Raw genomic sequence first — 20535 nt, 5'->3', positions numbered from 1 at the left:
ACGTCGGCATGTATACCTGAACTATCGTTGTTGGTGTTGGTCTGCTGTCGATTCTGATTAGAACAACACGGTCACTGAACTGTTCACAGTAACACACCCTCTACCCTACCTTCCTATTCATAACGAATCCTACACCTGTTATACCATTTTCTGCTGCTGTTGATGTTACCCGATACTCATCTGACCAGAAATCCTTGTCTTCCTTCCACTTCACTTCACTGACCCCTACTATATCTAGATTGAGCGTTGGCATTTCCCTTTTCAGATTTTCTAGTTTCCCTACCACGTTCAAGCTTCTGACATTCCACGCCCAGACTCGCAGAACATTATCCTTTCGTTGATTATTCAATCTTTTTCTCATGGTAACCTCCCCCTTGGCAGTCCCCTCCCGGAGATCCGAATGGGATCTTTTGCCAATGGAGCGATCATCATGACACTTCTTCAACTACAGGCCACATGTCCTGTGGATACACGTTACGTGTATTTAATGCAGTGGTTTCAATTGCTTTCTGCATCCCCATGTCGTCGATCATTGCTGATTCTTCCGCGTTTAGGGGCAATTTCCCACCCCTAGGGCAAGAGAGTGCCCTGAACATCTATACGCACCTCCACCCTCTTTGACAAGGCCATTGGCAGAATGAGACTGACTTCTTATGCCGAAAGTCTTCGGGCGCCAATACTGATTATTTATCAGACTTTAGGTAGTGACAGGGATTGAACCCGGGACCGAGGACGTTTTGATTATGAATCAAAGACGGTACCCCTAGACCACGGAAGTGATGCGATTACAAACGTGAGATACTTGTACATAACAACTGTCATAAGCTACAGAACCTTGAATATAAGCAGGTAGACGTTCGTTCATTGGGTTGTAAAGATGCCGGATGTGAGTTTGTGGGTAGGAGTCCCACGCCTGTTCCACCCGGTCGATCAATACAGGGACAGATGATGCTGTTCGTGGATGATGTTGGAGTTTTCTTCTGATGATGTCATGTATGTGCTCTTTTGGAGACAGGTTTCGTGAATGAGTACGCCAAGACAACACGTCAGTAATCTGTAGAGCATGTTGGGTTACAACAGGGGTATGTGGGCGAATTATCCTGCTGGAAAATATTCTCTGGGACGCAGTCCGTGAATTGCAGTACAACACGTCGAATCACCAGACTTACTAACAAATTTGCAGTAAGTGTGCGTTGGATAACCACTAGAGGCTTCCTGCTGTCATACGAAATCTCGCCCCCGACCTAAACTCCAGGTTTAGATCCATTGTGTATAGCATCCAGCCGGTCTGGCCGAGCGGCTCTAGGCGCTTCAGTTGGGAACCGCGCGACCGTTACGGTCGCAGGTTCCAATCCTGCCTCGGGCATGGATGTGTGTGATGTCCTTAGGTTAGTTAGGTTTTAGTAGTTCTACGTTCAAGGGGACTGATGACCTCAGATGTTAAGTCCCATAGTGCTCAGAGCAATTTTAACACGTTTGTTCCAGGAACTCAGCTGGCCTCCTAACCAACACATGGGCATAAGCAGCTATTATCAGAAAACAAGACAGATCTCCACAGTGCCCTTCAATGAGCTTTCACTTGACACCACCACAGTCGTGAATGTCGCTGATTTGGGGTCAGTGTAATGCAAGCCATAGGACGTTGTGCTCTGAGATGTCCTTGTAGTAACCGATATATAATAGTTCTTTGTGTCGCATTGATGCCAGCTGCTGACCAAATTGCTGCAGCAGATGCAGTACGGGTGTGTCAAGAGGCATACCGCGGACACCATGGCATTCCCCCTAGGAAGTACCACATGGCCGTCCAGAGAACTGTCTTCTTGTGACTGAACATTCTAGCGATCACCGCTACCAGTAATCGAGTGCAGTGGCTACATTCCTGCCAAGTCTTTCTGCAGTATCGCAGAAGGAGTACCCAGCTACTCGAACCCCTATTACACGACCTCGTTCAGCATCAGAGAGGTGTTGATAGTGGTGTCTTTGTCGCCTTAAAGGCATTCTTGGTTCATATCAGCTCACTATGTCCTTTCTCAAAGAGGTGTTTTTGATTAATGTCATCTCACTATGTCCTTTCTCAAAGAGGTATTTTGTAATTAATATCATCTCACTATGTCCTTTCTCAAAGACAAGTAACGCTCAGAACCGTAAGAGCGTGTATTTAAAGCAGACCTGATTTGCTTCGTCATACTGGCGCTACTAGCACCACTATTACGAGACTGGTGCGAGATTCCCGTAGACGTCGTCTTTTGGCTGTAGACACAAGCCTACCAACATTCGTCTATGTTACACAACTCCTTATTGGTGCTGCAATTTTTTTCAGTCCATTTAAAACTGTGTCGTCTCATCTATCCGCCGGACGCTGTTCTGCATTGTTCTTTGGACAAGCGGACGTACTGCTGATTTTTGACAAATGTTTTCTTAATTTTTTCCAGTTTTTGACCTTTTCCTCGTTCAGCATTGCTGGGCTTCTTCGTCGAAGTAGACGTTGGCACAAGACTTGTTGCCTTCCCATCAATTATTAAATGTGTTTAAAATTTCGTGGTGATATCATCGGTTTCCCTTAAGCTAGACTCATTCTCATATTTTTTTTTATATTATTCTAGCCATGGGCTTGCGATCACGATATCACAGATCTTATCATTGGTATACAAGCATTTGTTTGATTTTTGTTCAGTATTGTGATCTATAATTTGAGAATTGAGGAATTGCATGGAACGAGAGGACGTTGAGCAATGAAACAGAAAAATCAGTCTCCCTCGTAAGAAGAGTGTTTAACATAGACAGCAGAGAAGCAGTGGTCGTAAAAACGTTCGCAGTGCGTGAAACATACCGGTGTTAACCATTGCAACGACAATGAGGGCTAAGCTCCTAAAGCGTTAATTTTGGGGAGGGAAGCACGGCCAAGACAAGAAGGAGTTGAAAACAATTCAAATGTGACATTAGAAGACCTTTTTATGGAGTAGTATAACTGAAGAAACTTCAATTAAAATTTAGGAGGAGAACGGTTAATACAAATATTTTAAGAATAGCAAGAGTATAGGTTATCAGTAAAGTGGATTGATAAAGAAATTGGAAAGCGGAACACAGAAATACTGTATAAAGTAAACGTATTCACTGACTAAGGAAAAAAGACTGGAATTGGATATCAGAAGTAATGTTTATTGTCACTGAAATAATCATGGGGTTAGATGTACCATTCGTACAATGTCGTATGTCATACAGTGCTGTGAACTATTATAATATGCATGATTGCTCTGATTTCAGTGAAACATGCTCTACACTTTCTTCCACGTTAGTGATCAACTGATTTATAAAGTCATGACCCATGGATTGACGAAACGAGTAGCATGTTGCTTTGTAGCAAACAGAAAGATTTAAAAAAAATGTTATTATTACACAACCGAAGCTATATGAGAAATCATGAATGGAAAATTTTAACTGCATTGCAATTTTACTTGCCTTATCAAAAGAAAAATGTTCTTTCTCAGATGGAATGATACGTGGCCGTTATCACGGTGACTGTGAATTATTATAGCTAGCAGCTGGAAACGATGCCATACGATACAGCAAATAATCTTGACTAATGGTTCTTAGATGCTCTTTCATGACACTTCCATAAATAATATTGCCCATACATTAAAGAGAAGATTGAAATAGAATGAAGCTTTTCGAACTAGAGAGGGGACTTTGTGATGCGTGAAAAAGCCCGTTGACCAGGCATACACACTTACTGATGTTTCATTTACGTTTGAAAGCTGCCATCCAGCCACGGTTCTTTGAAGTTATTATCTCGACTAAAAGTCGAAGCTTACTTTGATCAGCGATTCAGAGGCGAACTGAAAAATGTATCATCTGCACGGAGCGCGAGGGTAAGTATCGGAAGAGGTAATACTTTAAAACCACGACGGATGATTTTTCTGACTGTAGTCTTTAGTTATATTTCAGGAGGAGACTTTTGACCTATGTATCAAACATGCAAAATATTGTTTGATCACAGTCCAGAAAATTGAGTATCCATTTCTTTCGTGAAAGGTGAACGAAACATACTTCGAATTACCTTCAGAGGGCAAGTTAAAATTTTTACGTCACGTCCGTCAATATAGGCCGAAGCTGCTCCAAGGACCACGCATTTGGAGAGCGTCAAGCGAACCGTAAAGCCGAGACACAGAATAAAATTAGATATTGAATTAATCTAAATCAAATTATTTTATCGGTAACCGGGTGAACCCTCAACGAAAAAGAGTATTAGTTTACTCACAGTCCTTACTACAAGGATAAATTTTCCCATACTCTACAGGCAATGCATTCTATACTAATGCTGGCAACATTAGGAATTTCGCTGTGCAATGGACGTCTAGTACTACAGAACGAGGACCCCAGCTCTTTTGATAGTTCAGTACGTGAAATGGGGTCCACAATTCTCTCGAAGGAATTTGGCAATTACAAGTGTATAGTTGCATTGTCGAATGTTCCAGAGGGTTTATCGTTCTTAAATCCGTGGTCTCCCACAATAGTACGAGTATCGCTGGTCAGTGGAGACGTTGCTGTACAGCGCCTCCTGGTGTCCGCTCTGGACGCTGACTGCCGAGGGTTGGTGGTTCGATGTAACGACGCCACCGCTGGTGTCGACCGATTCCTCAAGGCAATCAAGCTGGCCGTCACCCGAGTAAACCGTCGTTTACTGGTACTGCCGGTAGCTAAGTTTCCACACATTAACGTATCTGCTGTATTCGCTCTCCGCAACATCAACCACATACCCGGCATTCTAGTGGCTAGAATGGCGGATAATGATGAAAGGTAAGACATGGATTTCTTTCACTGTAGTCTAGTTGGTGTTAGATTATCTAGAGATTTCTTATTTTGTACAAGCGATTTCTGTTCGTGGTCAATAATTTATTTATTTATTTTTATTTAAAGTGATTCTGTTCTCCACTGCACGTGATTCAGTTTTGCCTTTCTCATTCATCTAGCATGAAGCAAAGCTTTATTTGCTATTTAAACCAAATTTCTTCTCAGGTTGTGGTTCCACGGAATTTCCACAACTACATTATACTACACGGCTCAGCCCCAAGAAGATCCTTTTATGATTACTTTGTTAACTTACAAAACTTTGTTAACTTACAAAACAGTGGCATAAATTTGGAGTTATATCTAGACATCTCATCCGATCTGTCTGTTTTAATTTCCCTTTGAAATTGAAGAGCAATTTTCGAGACGTGTGCTTAGAGGCTCTATGCTTGAAGATACATGTGTAACTTTATCTGAAATGAAACACGGTGAACGAAATTACTGTATGTGCTCTACAAATATATTAACTCTGAAGTACAAATATGTCGTTTGTATGTTCCTAGGAAGGTAACACTGTGATCCTAAAATTATATTACCCGGTGTGGATGGCGAAAAGAATAAGCTAGGACTTTATTTACGTTCTTCATAACACCAGTGATACAATTAAGACTGATATTAAGTCAGTGACTACAACTACGGATATTATATGCGCCTCAAAAAGAACTATTGAAAACGGACTTACACAGTTTTGATAAAATAAAATTAGATTATTCCGCGTGATAATAAAACAGTAAACAATTATACAGTCAACGTTTCTACTGTCTTTGCAACGATCCCTTCAAAATAGTTTCAAAGGACAGCTACAACGGCGGTAGAAACATTTTTGGCTTAGTTGCAGTTCTTTGCAATGACGCTGTTTAAGACACAAAATGTTTTAATGAAATTTACACTCACTATGGGAGCCTAAACAAATACACTGAAGCGCCAGAGAAACCGATGTAGGCATGCGTATTCAAATACAGAGATTTGTAAACAGGTAGAATTTGAGGAAGAAATTTCTGAGGATGTACCTCTGGAGTACAGCATTGTATGGTAGTGAAACATGGACTGTGGGATACCGGAACAGAAGAGAATCGAAGCATTTGAGATGTGGTGCTATAGACGAATGTTGAGAATTAGGTGGACTGATAAGGTAAGGAATGAGGAGGTTCTACGCAGAATCGGAGAGGAAAGGAATATGGGGAAAACACTGATAAGGAGAAGGGACAGGATGATAGGACATCTGCTAAGACATGAGGGAATGACTTCCATGGTACTAGAGGGAGCTGTAGAGGGCAAAAACTGTAGAGGAAGACAGAGATTGGAATACGTCAAGCAAATAATTGAGGACGTATGTGGCAAGTGCTACTCTGAGATGAAGAGGTTAGCACAGGAACGGAATTCGTGGCGGGCCGCATCCAACCAGTCAGTAGACTGATGACCAAAAATTAAAAAAAAAGAATATGGCGCTTCGGTCGACAACGCCTCTATAAGACAATTAGTGTCTGGCGCAGTTCTTAGATCGGTTCCTGCTGCTCCAATGGCAGGTTATCAAGACTTAATTGCGTTTGAACATGGTATTGCAGTCCGCAAACGACTGATGCGACACAGCAATCCGAAGTAGCGATAGAAATGGGTTTTTCCGGTACGATCATTACACGAGTGTAATGTGAATACCAGGAACACGTTAAAACATAAAATCTCCGATATCGCTGCGGCCAGGAAAACATCCTGCAAGAACGGAACAACGATGGCTGAAGAGAATCGTTCAACGTGACATAAGCTTAACCCTTCCGAAAATTTCTGTAGATTTGGATGTTGGACCATCAACAAGCGTCAGCTTGCGAACCGTTCAACGAACCACCATCGAAATGAGCTTTCGGAGGCGAGGGCCCACTCGGTTTTCCTGGATGACTACACGACACAAAGCTTTGCGTTTCGCTTTGGCCAGTCAACACCGACATTAATCTGTTGATGACTCGAAACAAGCTGCCTGGTCGGAAGAGTCTCGTTTTAAATTGTATCGAACGGGTTAGAGGCAAACACATGAATCCATGGTCCCTGCATGTTAGCAGCGGTCTCTTCAAGCTTGTGGAGGCTCTGTTATGATGTGGGGCGAGTACTGCTGGAGTGGTATGGGACACCTGATACATTTAGATATGACTCGACAGATGACACGTGCGCAAGCATCCTGCCTAATCACCTGCATCCATTCAGAGTACATTCCGAAGGTCTTGGACAATGACAGCAGGACGGTGTCACACTCTACACCTCCATAATTGCTACAGTGTGGCTCCAGGAACACCCTTCTGAATTTAAACACTTCCGCTGCCCGAAAAATTCCCCAGACATCAACAGAGTTGAGAATAACCTGGATGCCTTGCAACGTGCTGTTCAGAAGAGATCTCCACCTGCTTGTACTCTTACGTATTTATGGGCAGCCCTGCAGGATTTATGGTGTCAGCTACCACCAGCGCTACTTCAGACATTAGTCGAGTCCATGCCGGCTCGTGTTGCTGCACTTCTGCGTGCTCGCAGGGGCCCTGCTTGGCATTAGGTTCTTTGGCTCTTCAATGTATAACTTATATCGAGATCCCTCATGAACATGGACGATAATATTAGTTGTGAAGTGTAAAGAAATCGTGAGACTTTGTGTGACTGGTAGATTATTGTGTGCCAGCGTACGAAAATAAAATTTAAAGATACGCACTCCAATACATTTGAGGGCCATTCAGCTAACAGTTACAATACTGCTAATTTTCAATCGATAGTTCGCCGTCGTTCAGTGCGATTATCAGAAAAAAATCGTTATTGCAATGGCGTTATACGCAAGGTCATAACCCCACTGCCACTTTGCCGAGGCAGTCTCCTCTGCCGAGGACCAGGCAGACGAACCTGTGCTTTGATGAGGTAGCAGCTGCTGCCTGGACACCTACACATGCCATCATTTCGCCCCCATCATCGTCAGTACGAGCACCTTATTAGTCAAATAACGTTATTAATATCTGAGTACATTTCTCGTGGAAAACAGCGGTCTGGCGAACAGTACTTTAAATTGAGCACAAACAGTCTAGATCGCGAGAATCCTTGATGTATTGGTAACACCATGACCGAAACCAGTTACCACAAAATAAAGGTTTTTCGCGGTCACGACTGTGTGTGTTCATTGTATATAATGTTATTATCCACTAACACATTCTGATTCCACGAGTGCCGAGAAGCCGGTATTATGCAGTAAATCTTCCTGAAACACCATCCTGAGATCCTCCTTTTTTCTTTCTTCAATTCATTCGTCCGTCTGGTTTGACGGGGCCAAAAACGAATTCCTTTCCTATGCCAACCTCTTCATCCCAGAGTAGCACTTGAGGACTACGTCCTGTATAATGTGTTGTTTGTCTTCTAGACGAGGACAGCTTGATGCCGTGTGACGTGTCGGAATGAATAACAAAACCGTCTGAGACGTGTGTTACGATTAATCAAGGAAAACTCCCTTGTTGGGAAACGGGGCCAGAATTAGTTGGTTACTGTCGAGTTGCAATTTACAATTTCTTTATTGATTACTTCAACCATTAAAAGTCATTTCTTTACCACTTGACCGGGAACAGATCCATTAAGCTAGCAGGCATGAGTGCCTTTTCAAAACAATTTACTTTACAGTAAACGGCCAAGCCATATTACTTAAAACCAACTTTGTTAAAACATTTGATAACAAATCAAAATTTTCCAAGTAATGAAATTAAAAAGCTTTACCGTTAATAGCCAAGCCATTTTACTTAAAACAGACTTCGATAAAGTATTTAATAACAAAATTAAAACTTTCCAAGTAACGAAACAAAAATACCAATTTGCATACAATTTCGCTACCGAATATGTAAGGAGCTACTTCTTTCAAATTTTGCTATAACAAGATATTAAATTACAAGGGCTCGCTAACAGGTAGGCAGAACTAGCATTTTCAAAGGATGCCAAGTAGATTAAAACAATCAAAGTAAAGATACAGTCATTCACCTTTTACAATAGCTAACAATCTTAAGGCCACGTAATTTTAAAAAACCCTCCAATGAAAGGCAAACTTAAACTTTTTAAACAGTGGCCAAAAACAATCAGAGTAAAATACAACCACTTTAACATTTCACAATAACTAACAACTTTAATACCATGTCCTGCCACCAAAATGTCCTGGGATAGAAATAATTAACCGACCGGGTTTAAGGGCGGCCACAATTGTCTCCCGAAGGATGCTCAGGCTAGAAGCGGACTAACAGACCCACAACGCCTCACACTCATCAATCACACCGACATCACACGAGGCCAGGGGAGGAGGAGGAGGATTCAAATCAGGAACCATAATCCCCACCCAAAAATACACTTCCTCCCAGGCAGTACTAATAAGAAGTCAAAAGATTAGTGTCTATGATGACACCGGCGATAGCGACAGGAAATCCGAACGCAGGAGGCCACATGACAGAAGAAATGTAATCTAAAACAATAATCCCTGCCCAAAAATACACTTCCTACCGGGCACTACTAATAAGAAACGGAAAAAATCACTGTCTATGAATACACCGGCGACAGGGGTAGGAAACCCGAACGCAGGAAGCCACGAGGCAGAAAAGACACTGGTTGCACAAACCAAACTTATTTAATTAACATCTAAAGTTTTAACCAACTTAACTTGCAGTTTATCAGAGAAATAGCATGTGAACTCCGATGCAAAGGTTCCTCACACCCGACCATGTCCACGTCGCCAGCGTACCCAACAGAACACAGTCACGCAGCCACGTGCTCTGTCACCGAAGCCCTCGTCTTCTCTGCCCGCACGGCGGCAAAATACCACACCTCAGGCTAGGCGAGTTACTAGTCCATCATTCCCGCCTCCAGACGGAAAATTTAAAGACGTCCGTAGCCGCTCCCACCAAGTAGTGACTCGGAACCACAGCCGTGACCCCGGGTGTTCACAGCAAGAGCTTACAGCCATGTCCCGTCAACTTGTCCCACACGTCTCGCACCGCCAAGATAGACCACGCGGTTTCTCGGAACAACAGCCAACTCTCCACCGTCACGCCACGCCGCGGCCTCCTCGCACGACATTCTCTACTTCCCGATTTAAAAAAAAAAAAAAAACGACCGACCGACTCGTCACCGCTAGGCAACCAACCGACCATCCCTCCAAATATCTTATTCCCTTACACAACAGGAAGCAATGACTCGAAGATCGATAAGACCAGACACGCCGCCAGAAGGGAATCTCAACAGAATCGTACGCAGAATAACTATAAAGAATCAATTAACGATGGAATGGAAGGACTCAGGACAATCTTAACAGCGCGATATATGTTGAGAGCCGTCACACGGCTCACCGTCAGTTCGTTTGACGTCAGTCGAGAGCTGTGTACCTCTCTAGCCGACATTCATCTAAATGTAGATGTAGATGAATGTCAGCTAGAGAGGCGGGTCTGCAAGAACAGGACTGGAGGGTTCAGTCAGCTGTAGCGCTCTCGATGATAATAACAGGGCGAGCACAAGTAAAACAGAGCAGCCAATTTTTCTGTCTGTATGAGAAAATGTTTATCCGTTCGTGCAATGTGATAAAGTTGCAAAGTGTTTCGTACGTAACAAAGAACTACCGAGTAATAAGAAATATTATAATGTGTTCCATGCCAATGAATACGAGAAATACCAAGGAGAAGAACGTTGCAACGTAATATCGAAATTTAAAGAACATGCTAATGTTCAGGACTATCAAAAGCAGCTAAGCGTCTTTTCATCATACCTAAGGAATAGATATTCGTATGGCCAAGAAAGACAGCCCGTTTACTGAAGGAAACTTTGCAAAAGAAGTTATTCTGATGGTCTCTGAAGAAATAACTTTGGTCTCCTGAGACTATTGTGTGAAGTAGTTGGGAAATGCGTGTATATATCCAAGAGAAATTTCTTGATATGAAACCTGAGTTTGTACATTATTCATTAGCTATCGATAAGAACGGTGACATATCAAGTACTGCGCATTCAGCTACTTTCATTAGGGTCGTCAATGACAAGTTGAACATCATGGAGCAATAACTGAATTTAGTTCCCTTCAGGGCACCTCCACAGAGTTGGACATTTTCAAAAGATGAAAGAGCTGTTGAAAACTCTGGATTGGCCTGGAAGAAGTGTTTTCCTGTCGGAACAGATGCGGCTCCCTGGATGGTAGGAGTCCATACTAGATTAATAACACGAATGAAATAACTTACAAACCGTGCTCCTGCTCCAATACAGGATTTCATTGCGATCCACTGCATTCTTCATTAACAGAATCTTAGCGCCAAGTTCATTAAAGAGGAAAATGTTATGGATACCGTGGTGCAAGTTATAGATTATATTTAGCCAAGGGGCCTCAGAAATAGTTTAAAACTTTTCTTGAAGAATGTGGGTCAATATAGTGAACTCAGATATCAAATTACGACTGCAGTGTGCGCTGGATAATTGTGGGTAGGGTGTTTGTTCGATTCTTCGAGTTAGGAGACGAAAGACCATTATTAATGATTTATCAATTTGCCAATTTCTGGTTTAATATGTTACTTGAACGACTTAAATACCTCACTCCAAGACAAGGCCTTCATCTCAAAAGATATGTGCTTTCGAATGAAAAATTTCAAATTGGCGTTGCATCTGTGGACGAAACATTTTTTGTAAGCATTGCCCATTTTTCTCAGTTGCCGCGCAGATATTACTCTCTCTGAAGAATATGCGCAACTCATATGAAATCTTCGTAACTAGGCGGTGTCCAGGTTTCAAGGTGCAGAAACATTGTCCACTACGTTTCACCTGTTTGCAATCTCGTATGCAATGTCTATTAACAGTGCCCCTACCAGGTACCAAATCTAAATTTTTAATCGATAATTTGAATATTTCTAGAAGAATAAACATCATCAGAAGAAAAATCTGGCTAGTTGCTACAAGCATGTTCGTCAAATCAGAATTCCGAAATTATAAGAACTTGTTGCATATATATTATGTATGTTCGTTTCTACTCATGTGTGCGAACAGTTCTTTTCTATTTTGAAATTAGCAGAGTTCAAATTTGGAACCATGCTGTTAGTTCACAGCCTAACATGCAGCCTTCGACTGCAGATATTTCAGACATTACGGCCTTACATAGAAAAATTAGTTAAACAAAAACGAAACAGAAAATTTCGGATAATGTTCACAAAATAGTTATGTACAGCTCGCTTCCAAATTGTAGTGAAAATGGTATTATGTTCTGTTCTATTTAACTTATAAACATGACTCCTTTTTACTTTAAGCTAGACTGTTGATATAATTTTTCATAGTATAACCCGAAATGCATTCTTTTATAATCTGCGACCATTATATAACTGAAACAGCATTCCAGTTACGGTGGCCAAGACGTCTGTTAACCCCTGATTTGTTTCCTGACTTTCCTAAACTGTTGCATCCCTCACTCCTCTCCCCTGCAGCACCATTACAGAGGGCAGTGACATCATTTGTTGAACTCTCCTTCCCTGGGAAAGTGTACAGTGGTGTCCGCTAACGTCACGCGAACGCTACCTTCCCTCCTCCCACCCTCCCTCTGTGTGTATTACAAACTGTCTTCCTCTATAGTTTTCACCCTCTACAGCTCCTTATAACACCATGGGAGTTTTGTCTTAACATATGTCTTACCATCCTACCCTTTGTCTTGTCAATGTTACCCATATGTTCCATTATACGGAGATTCTCCGGAGAATCTCATCATTCCTTACCTTATCAGATGACCAACTTTTCATCATACTTCTATAGCATCACATCTCAAACGTTTCTATTCACTTCTGCTCCCACAGTACATGTTTTATAACCATACAATACTGTACTCACAACGTACTTTCTTAGAAACTTCTTCCTCAGATTAAAGGACAGTGTTTGATACCGGCAGGCTTTCCTTTGTCAGGAACTCCATCTTTGCCGACGCTCGTTCGCTTCTTATGTTGTCCTTGTTAAATCCGCGATGTCTTATTGTGCTTCCAAAGCAACGGAAATCCTTAACTTCGTAAGCTTCGTGGTGATTAGTTTATGTTTGTCAATAACCTCACTTCGGCTAGTTTTCATTACTTTTCTCTTTCTTCCGTTTAATCTCAGTCGATCTTCTGCACACATTCAATCTTCATTACAGTAATAATAATCGTTGTGGCATTGTTGGCCGGGAGGCCCCAATGCGGGGAAGTTCGGCCGACGTATTGCAAGTTCTTTTTAGTTGACTCCACTTCGGCGACTTTGCGCGTAAATGATGATGAAATTATGACGAAGAACAAACAGCACCCAGTCACGAGGCAGAGAAGATCCCTGACCCCGCCGAGAATCGAACCCGGGACCCCTTGCGCGGGAAGCAAGAACGCTACCGCAAGACCACGAGCTGCGGACTTCAACACCCCTTCAACATCTCTTGTAACTCTTGGCTACTTTCACTGAAAATAGCAATGTCATAACCGAACGTTATTATTGACATCCTTTCATCCTAAATTTTAAACTCACTCTTTGTTCCTGTCTTGTATTTCCGTCATTGCTTTTTCGATCTGTAGACTGAACAGTAGGGACGAAAGACTATGCCTTTGCTTTACACCCTTCTTCACATTTTTTCTGCAACTATTTCACCAAGGCTTCCCTATTTATTGCATTCCTAAGTAATCTACATTTCGGTATCATGTCTTTCCCAGAGTATTGTAGTACACTTTTTTTTTGTGAATCAGTTGTAGTGTTTCTCCCGTTAACCAGAGTGTCATCTTCAGAATATATCTGGCTATCCAACGTCTATGACTGCTGTTTTTAGAGATGTCCAATACTATTCAACTGAGCTACATGTTGTGTTACTCCTTATCTCAATATTCACATCTTCAGCGACACTGAAAATTATCTCATCATTTCGCCGTACTTCATTATTTCACTTCCTTCTAGACGATACGCTTCAGTCTTCCCTTCGTCATTACTAAACTATTATCCGATTCTGTATCTGCTTACAATCCGTATCTGATTGTGGTATCTCTGTCTGACAATATCGCAATCCAGCTGAAATATTTCCATATCCCAGCGCCATTTTCACGTATACTAGCTCACATTTATTACACAACTCCAATAATCTTTCTTCTCTTTCATTCCTGCTGTCCACTCCATATTCTTTCGTATACTTTTTTCTCAAACACCACACTGTCACATTCCGGTCCCCCATGATTACTTTATTTTCAATTTCCTTTACATACTGAATCACACGATCAGTGTTCTCATATACTTTCTCCGTCTCTTCATCTTTTGCCTGCGACATTGGCAAATGTACTTGAACTACTGTAGGCGGCGTTTCTTTGATGTCGATCCCGATGAGAACAACGGTATCACTGAACTGTTCACACTCTCTCCTACCTTGTCAATCATAATAAATCCTACTGCCGTTACACCATTTTCTGTTGCTCGTGATACTAACCTGCATTCGTCGGACCAGAAATTTTTGTTTACTTTCACATCAATTTACTCACTCCCACTCGTGGCAGTCGCCTCCCAGAGATCCGAATTGTCTAATTCGGAATCTCTGGCCAATGGCGAGATCGTGATGACTCTCTTCTAATTCCATGCCACGAGCCCTGTAGATACATATTTTGTGTCTTTCAAGAAGTAGTTTCCATTGTCCTGTGCATCCTCACGCAGTTTATCACAGTTAATTGTTCCGTATTTTAGGGGCAATTTCCCACCCCAAGATCAAGCGAGTGCCCTGAACCTCTGTCAACTCCTCGACCGTCTTTCACAAGGTTGGTGGAAGAAAGAGGGTGACTTCTTATGCCAGAAGCCTACGGCCGCCGTTTACGATGAATTTTATTCAAAATGTTTGCAGTGTATAGCTTCGAATACAGGAACCAATGACGTTTTGATTACTGGTCAAATGCACATATCCTAGACCATGTTGTCGTTTAGTGGTGTCCACATCCTCAACATTTCTGCACTCTGAGTGTGAAAAAATCCAGATACAATTAGTGAGGTTGCCAGAAAACGATGAGCATCACCATTTGAAAGTGGCGAATGAGATCCAACTGTTTATGATCTTTCGTAAGGCGTTTATGTTGACAACGTCTTATCCTTGGGATTGGAGGAAAAAGTTAGACAACCGGCGTTTGAATCTGACTGCAGAGCGATTTTACTGCCGCCAACGTACATTTCGTGTAAGGACTTTGAAGATAAGATTATGGAGGTTAGGGCTTGTGCGGAAGCATAGAGGCAGTCGTTTTCCATTCGCTCAGTTTACGAGCGGAGGAGAAAAGAAATGTCTACTAATGATGCAGTGCACATTCCGCGACGCGGAGTATGTACATATGTAGATGCAGATACAAAAACTGATCGTCATGTATCCGATCCACACTCTTGCTTTCCAGTCTTCTGCTGCCGAGGTTGTGTGGATGATATTTTACCGAAAGCCTGATGATAGCCCTCCGATCCCACAGACTCTACACTCCAAGATCAATAGTGCTTTGATTGTCATTTACCTCAGTGATTTTAGAAGTTCCGAAGCAACGTTATCTATCCCTTCCGCCTTATTGGAACTTAAGTCCTTCAAAGTTGTCTGAAACCCTAACTGAAGCACTGTACGATATTGTACCATCACACCAGGAGATATTTCCAAATAGTTAATTTAAATGCCATAATTGTCGATCCGCCATTCCATATAATATGTATCATAGATATACTGGATTAGCCGAGATCGGAGGTACGAAATAATCTGTGATTGCAGGCGATGCATTTCAGGGAATGGTAACTGTTGTCGCTCGACACGAGCGCGAGTGTAGCAATTTCAGCGGAGCAGTCTGGGAGCTGAGTCGTAGCAGTGCACTAACCGACTTGTTAGGCTTGTGAGGTAACGACCATTTCGCTCTCATTTAAGTATATGGCCGAAAGAGTCAGCCTTCAGGAACTGTGACGATAACCCTGTTGTACAGGACCGGATGCCACAAACGGTGCAGATTCACCACGAGATGGGGAAACCCACCGGCGTCTATTGTCTATTGAGGTCTAAGCGCTATAGTGTGCGAGTGAGACAGACGAGAACCTATGTCACAGGGAAACCCTGTAGAAGGAGTTTGTGGCCAAGGAGACGCGGCACTGTTAAATATGGCGGACCTAAGATCGGCCATAAAGGGAAACATTTATGAAAACTATTAAATTCTGTAATAATGCATGGAAGCAAGCCACAGTAATTTTAATCAGCCATACTCCACAACTTTCCTGGTGATCCCAAAAAAGCTTGAATATTGATCATATCTATAATAGTTTAGGATTTTCTGTTAAAGTAAAATTAACAAGTTTTGTAACAAAGACATTAATGCTAAAATCTGGAGTCACTGGTCGATCTTAACGATCGACATTTGATACAGAAGCGCCTCATTACGTTACAAATGCTGTAAATATCAACCCTGTAACTTTTTTGTTTAAAAGATATAGTAAATTTAAATCATCAGTATTTTCAGTTAAGCATCAGATCGCCATTTCCTCCACACAAAACTCAATGAACGATGACAGCATGACACCTTATTGAGCCATTAGGTAATACAATATCTGATGTAAAGTTTAGTGCATAATACTTACTTTCTTCTTTAATTATTTATCAGAAAGCACATTGGTGCAAAGCTACCGGCCGTGACATTCAAAGTTAAGAAGAAAATTGTATTGCTTTTGTGCAAATGAATTTAACGTCTATTATGTAATGGATATTACTGAGTCGAAACAAGGCCCCCGGAGTAGACAACACTCCATTGGAACTACTGACGGCCTTAGGAGAGCCAGTCCTGACAAAACTCTACCATCTGGTGAACAAGATGTATGAAACAGGCGAAATACCCGCAGACTTCAAGAAGAATATAATAATTCCAATCCCAAAGAAAGCAGGTGTTGACAGACGTGAAAATTACCGAACAATCAGTTTAATAAGCCACAGCTGCAAAATACTAACACGAATTCTTTAAAGACGAATGGAAAAACTAGTAGAAGCCGATCTCGGGGAAGATCCGTTTGGATTCCGTATAAACATTGGAACACGTGAGGCAATACTGACCTTACGACTTATCTTAGAAGAAAGATTCAGGAAAGGCAAACCTACGTTTCTAGCATTCGTAGACTTAGAGAAAGCTTTTGACAATGTTGACTGGAATACTCTCTTTCAAATTCTAAAAGTGGCAGGGGTAAAATACAGGGAGCGAAAGGATATTTACAATTTGTACAGAAACCAGATGGCAGTTATAAGAGTCGAGGGACATGAAAGGGAAGCAGTTGTTGGGAAGGGAGTAAGACAGGGTTGTAGCCTCTCCCCGATGTTATTCAATCTGTATATTGAGCAAGCAGTAAAAGAAACAAAAGAAAAATTCGGGGTAGGTATTAAAATCCATGGAGAAGAAATAAAAACTTTGAGGTTCGCCGATGACATCGTAATTCTGTCAGAGACAGCAAAGGACTTGGAAGAGCAGTTGAATGGAATGGATAGTGTCTTGAAAGAAGGATATAAGATGAACATCAACAAAAGCAAAACGAGGATAATGGAATGTAGTCGAATTAAGTCGGGTGCTGCTGAGGGAATTAGATTAGGAAATGAGACACTTAAAGCAGTAAAGGAGTTTTGCTATTTGGGGAGCAAAATAAATGATGATGGTCGAAGTAGAGAGGATATAAAATGTAGACTGGCAATGGGAAGGAAAGCGTTTCTGAAGAAGAGAAATTTGTTAACATCGAGTATAGATTTAAGTGTCAGGAAGTCATTTCTGAAAGTATTTGTATGGAGTGTAGCCATGTATGGAAGTGAAACATGGACGATAAATAGTTTGGACGAGAAGAGAATAGAAGCTTTCGAAATGTGGTGCTACAGAAGAATGCTGAAGATTAGATGGGTAGATCACATAACTAATGGGGAAATATTGAATAGGATTGGGGAGAAGAGAAGTTTGTGGCACAACTTGACCAGAAGAAGGGATCGGTTGGTAGGACATGTTCTGAGGCATCAAGGGATCACCAATTTAGTATTGGAGGGCAGTGTGGAGGGTAAAAATCGTAGAGGGAGACCAAGAGATGAATACACTAAGCAGATTCAGAAGGATGTAGGTTGCAGTAGGTACTGGGAGATGAAGCAGCTTGCACAGGATAGGGTAGCATGGAGAGCTGCATCAAACCAGTCTCAGGACTGAAGACCACAACAACAAACAACATTACTGTTGCTTTATTTAGAAAGTGAAAGTGCTCAAGCTTTGATTGTTTAAATATGTTGAAATGTAAAAAAATGTAGAATACGCTGTAGCCAATCAGGTGGACGGCTTCAGGAAAGGTAACTGCCCTACACAGTTGAGTGACGATGTTCGACGAGCAGGAAACGCGACCGGGGAAGGGCAGATACAGTGCGGATGCAGGCGCGAAAGCGGACAGTTCGGCTGGAGACACCAAAGGGTACAGCTCGGATTGAGACGCGAAAGCGGGCAGTCAGTCTTTAGCCAGCTAGGAAGTGAGACAACTTAGAAAGTCTTGCGTTGTGTGGAATAGCGGGACTTTTCGTGTGGAGTATCGGATTTGTGTTTCGGGATGCGATTTTGAATGATCGAAATGTGTCAAATGGATATGCGGTCGAGTGTAACCGTAACTCTAAATACGACCACTAATCGATATTAGTTTGCTTTCTGAATAAAAATTATTCTAAACAAATTGCAGCTGTGTGGCCTACATCATTTATGGATCGTTAATTTAGTTCCCGATATTATTACTGCTGTTATTATATATTTTGTTAACTTTGCATTTCGCTAACTTGCCATCAGTCAGACAGTTAAACCAAAGGGTTAGAAGTGTGTAATTTAGGACGTGTAATACGACACGTGCGGTTCAACTCCTAGACGAGTTTGAGCCAAGACATTTCGACGAAGAGGAACCAAATGTGAGCCCGATTAACTTTGGGATGCCAGTTCGCAGGCTGTTTGGCTAATCAGTGCGCAAAAGGGATATTCGCGCAGTAGTATGTTACCGTGTAAGTTTCACCGCGAAAGCGATCGGTAACATGTGATGGCATGTAGAATGTAGCTTAGTTGTGTGCAGTTACGAGAGTTCATAATTCTTGAGTATTCGTAATAAAACATACGGTTCTTGATCTCATAACAATCATTCTTCTCAATCGATTCAGTCATCATTCGCTTCACTAAATGATCAGCACATACAGTCAGTTAACTGTTAAATTCATGGATAGAGTTGAACAAGAAATCGTAGGAATTTAAACAGCCCAGGTATGTTATAGCCGGAGGCCGTATATCTTTCGTAATGACGTCCGTTTCTTCCTCTACTCGTCATCAGATATTTTCTCTCTCTCGTAGGGGTATTCAATGTACCCTTTCCACCTGTGCGCTCTTTACTCTACACTTAACACTGGTACTACTTTTTTACTCTTAATGTTGAAGCCTTTTCCTTTAATTTCACTAATTTCTGATTTCAATCCTCTGTATTGTGAAAGTCACTGCGCCGAACATTTATTTTTTTACATTTTATCGCATATTTGCTGTAGAGATTTTGCCTTAGCTTTCCTATGCTTGCTATTGACCTGTTATTCTGTATTACTGCTTTTCCTGAGTGTTTTCGTACCTCCATCCTTCGACACTCAACCGATTTCTTCTTTTACCCAAGGTTTATTCACAGTTATCTCCATAGTATTTATATTTGTCAGTCCAAATTACTTGATTGTTCATTTTAGACTGCTCCACTCCTTTTCCACCCAACCGCCTACTGTAATTTTCTTTATTACAGTATCTACAGCCTTAGAGAACTTCAAACGTACATCGTCATTCCACAGCTGTTCAGTACCTGCTGCCTTCATCGGTGATTCTTAAGATTCTGTTAAAAGTGAGTCACTTCTTCACCATTACTAATTTGTGATCTGAGCCTGTATTTGCTACCAAATATGCCTTACAATCAACCATCTGATTTCAGAATCTCTGTCTCCCGATGATGTGATCCAGTTGGAATCTTCCACAAACCTTCTTTGATAACCAAAATTTATTGCAGAACTGCATTAGTCTTTCTCCTTTTTCATCCCTATACCGATACCAATTATCCAGTCACTTTAATTTCTACTCTGCCCCATACTACAGTCTTGCAGTCGCCATGAGTACTATAATTTCATTGCGCTTTACACATTGTCCTTCAAAGTCTTCATACACTTTCTCTGTCTCATCATCTTCTGTTTCTGACGTCATCAAGTGCACATGAACTACTGTTGTTGACGTTGGTTACTGTTGACTCTGATGAGAAAACGCTACCACTGGACCGTTGGCGGATACTCACGCTCTACCTACTCCCATAACAATGTTCTCTGTTCTTATAAATACGCTCCTATACTTGTCTGACTTTATCTTCTTTTAATTCCGCTGCACTGACCCCATCTACATCTAGAATGCATCTCTGAGTTTTCGTTTTCAGATCTTCTAGCTTCTCCACGATTTGAAGACTTCTTACATTGCATGATACTACTCACAGAGTGTTACCATTTCGTTACTTATTCAATCTTTTTGTCTTTCTCACTTCTCCCTTTCCAGAACCAAGAATGGGAGACCAGTCTGGAGAGACAATCACTGAAGCTTTTTCCATTACAGGACACATTCCCTGTGGATACGAATTATGTGACTTCTATGGAGTGGTTTACGCTGCCGTCTGCATCCTTATGCCGCTGATCATTGG

General features: G+C 41.7%; 1 protein-coding gene across 1 annotated transcript in view; it reads left to right on the top strand.

Moving 5' to 3' along the window:
* The first annotated feature begins 4777 nt into the window (after positions 1–4777).
* The window catches only part of LOC126336053 (glutamate receptor ionotropic, kainate glr-3-like), a 95595-nt gene continuing 79837 nt past the window's right edge, over positions 4778–20535 (top strand). The window contains exon 1 of the mRNA XM_049999533.1: positions 4778–4797. Coding sequence (XP_049855490.1) covers positions 4778–4797 — 20 coding nt within the window. The remainder of the gene's footprint in view (positions 4798–20535) is intronic.

Source organism: Schistocerca gregaria, chromosome 2 (assembly GCF_023897955.1).
Source record: "Schistocerca gregaria isolate iqSchGreg1 chromosome 2, iqSchGreg1.2, whole genome shotgun sequence".
Classification (NCBI taxonomy): Eukaryota; Metazoa; Arthropoda; class Insecta; order Orthoptera; family Acrididae; genus Schistocerca; species Schistocerca gregaria.
The sequence above is the reverse complement of the archived record's forward strand: the minus strand, read 5'-3'. Positions and strand labels throughout refer to the sequence as shown.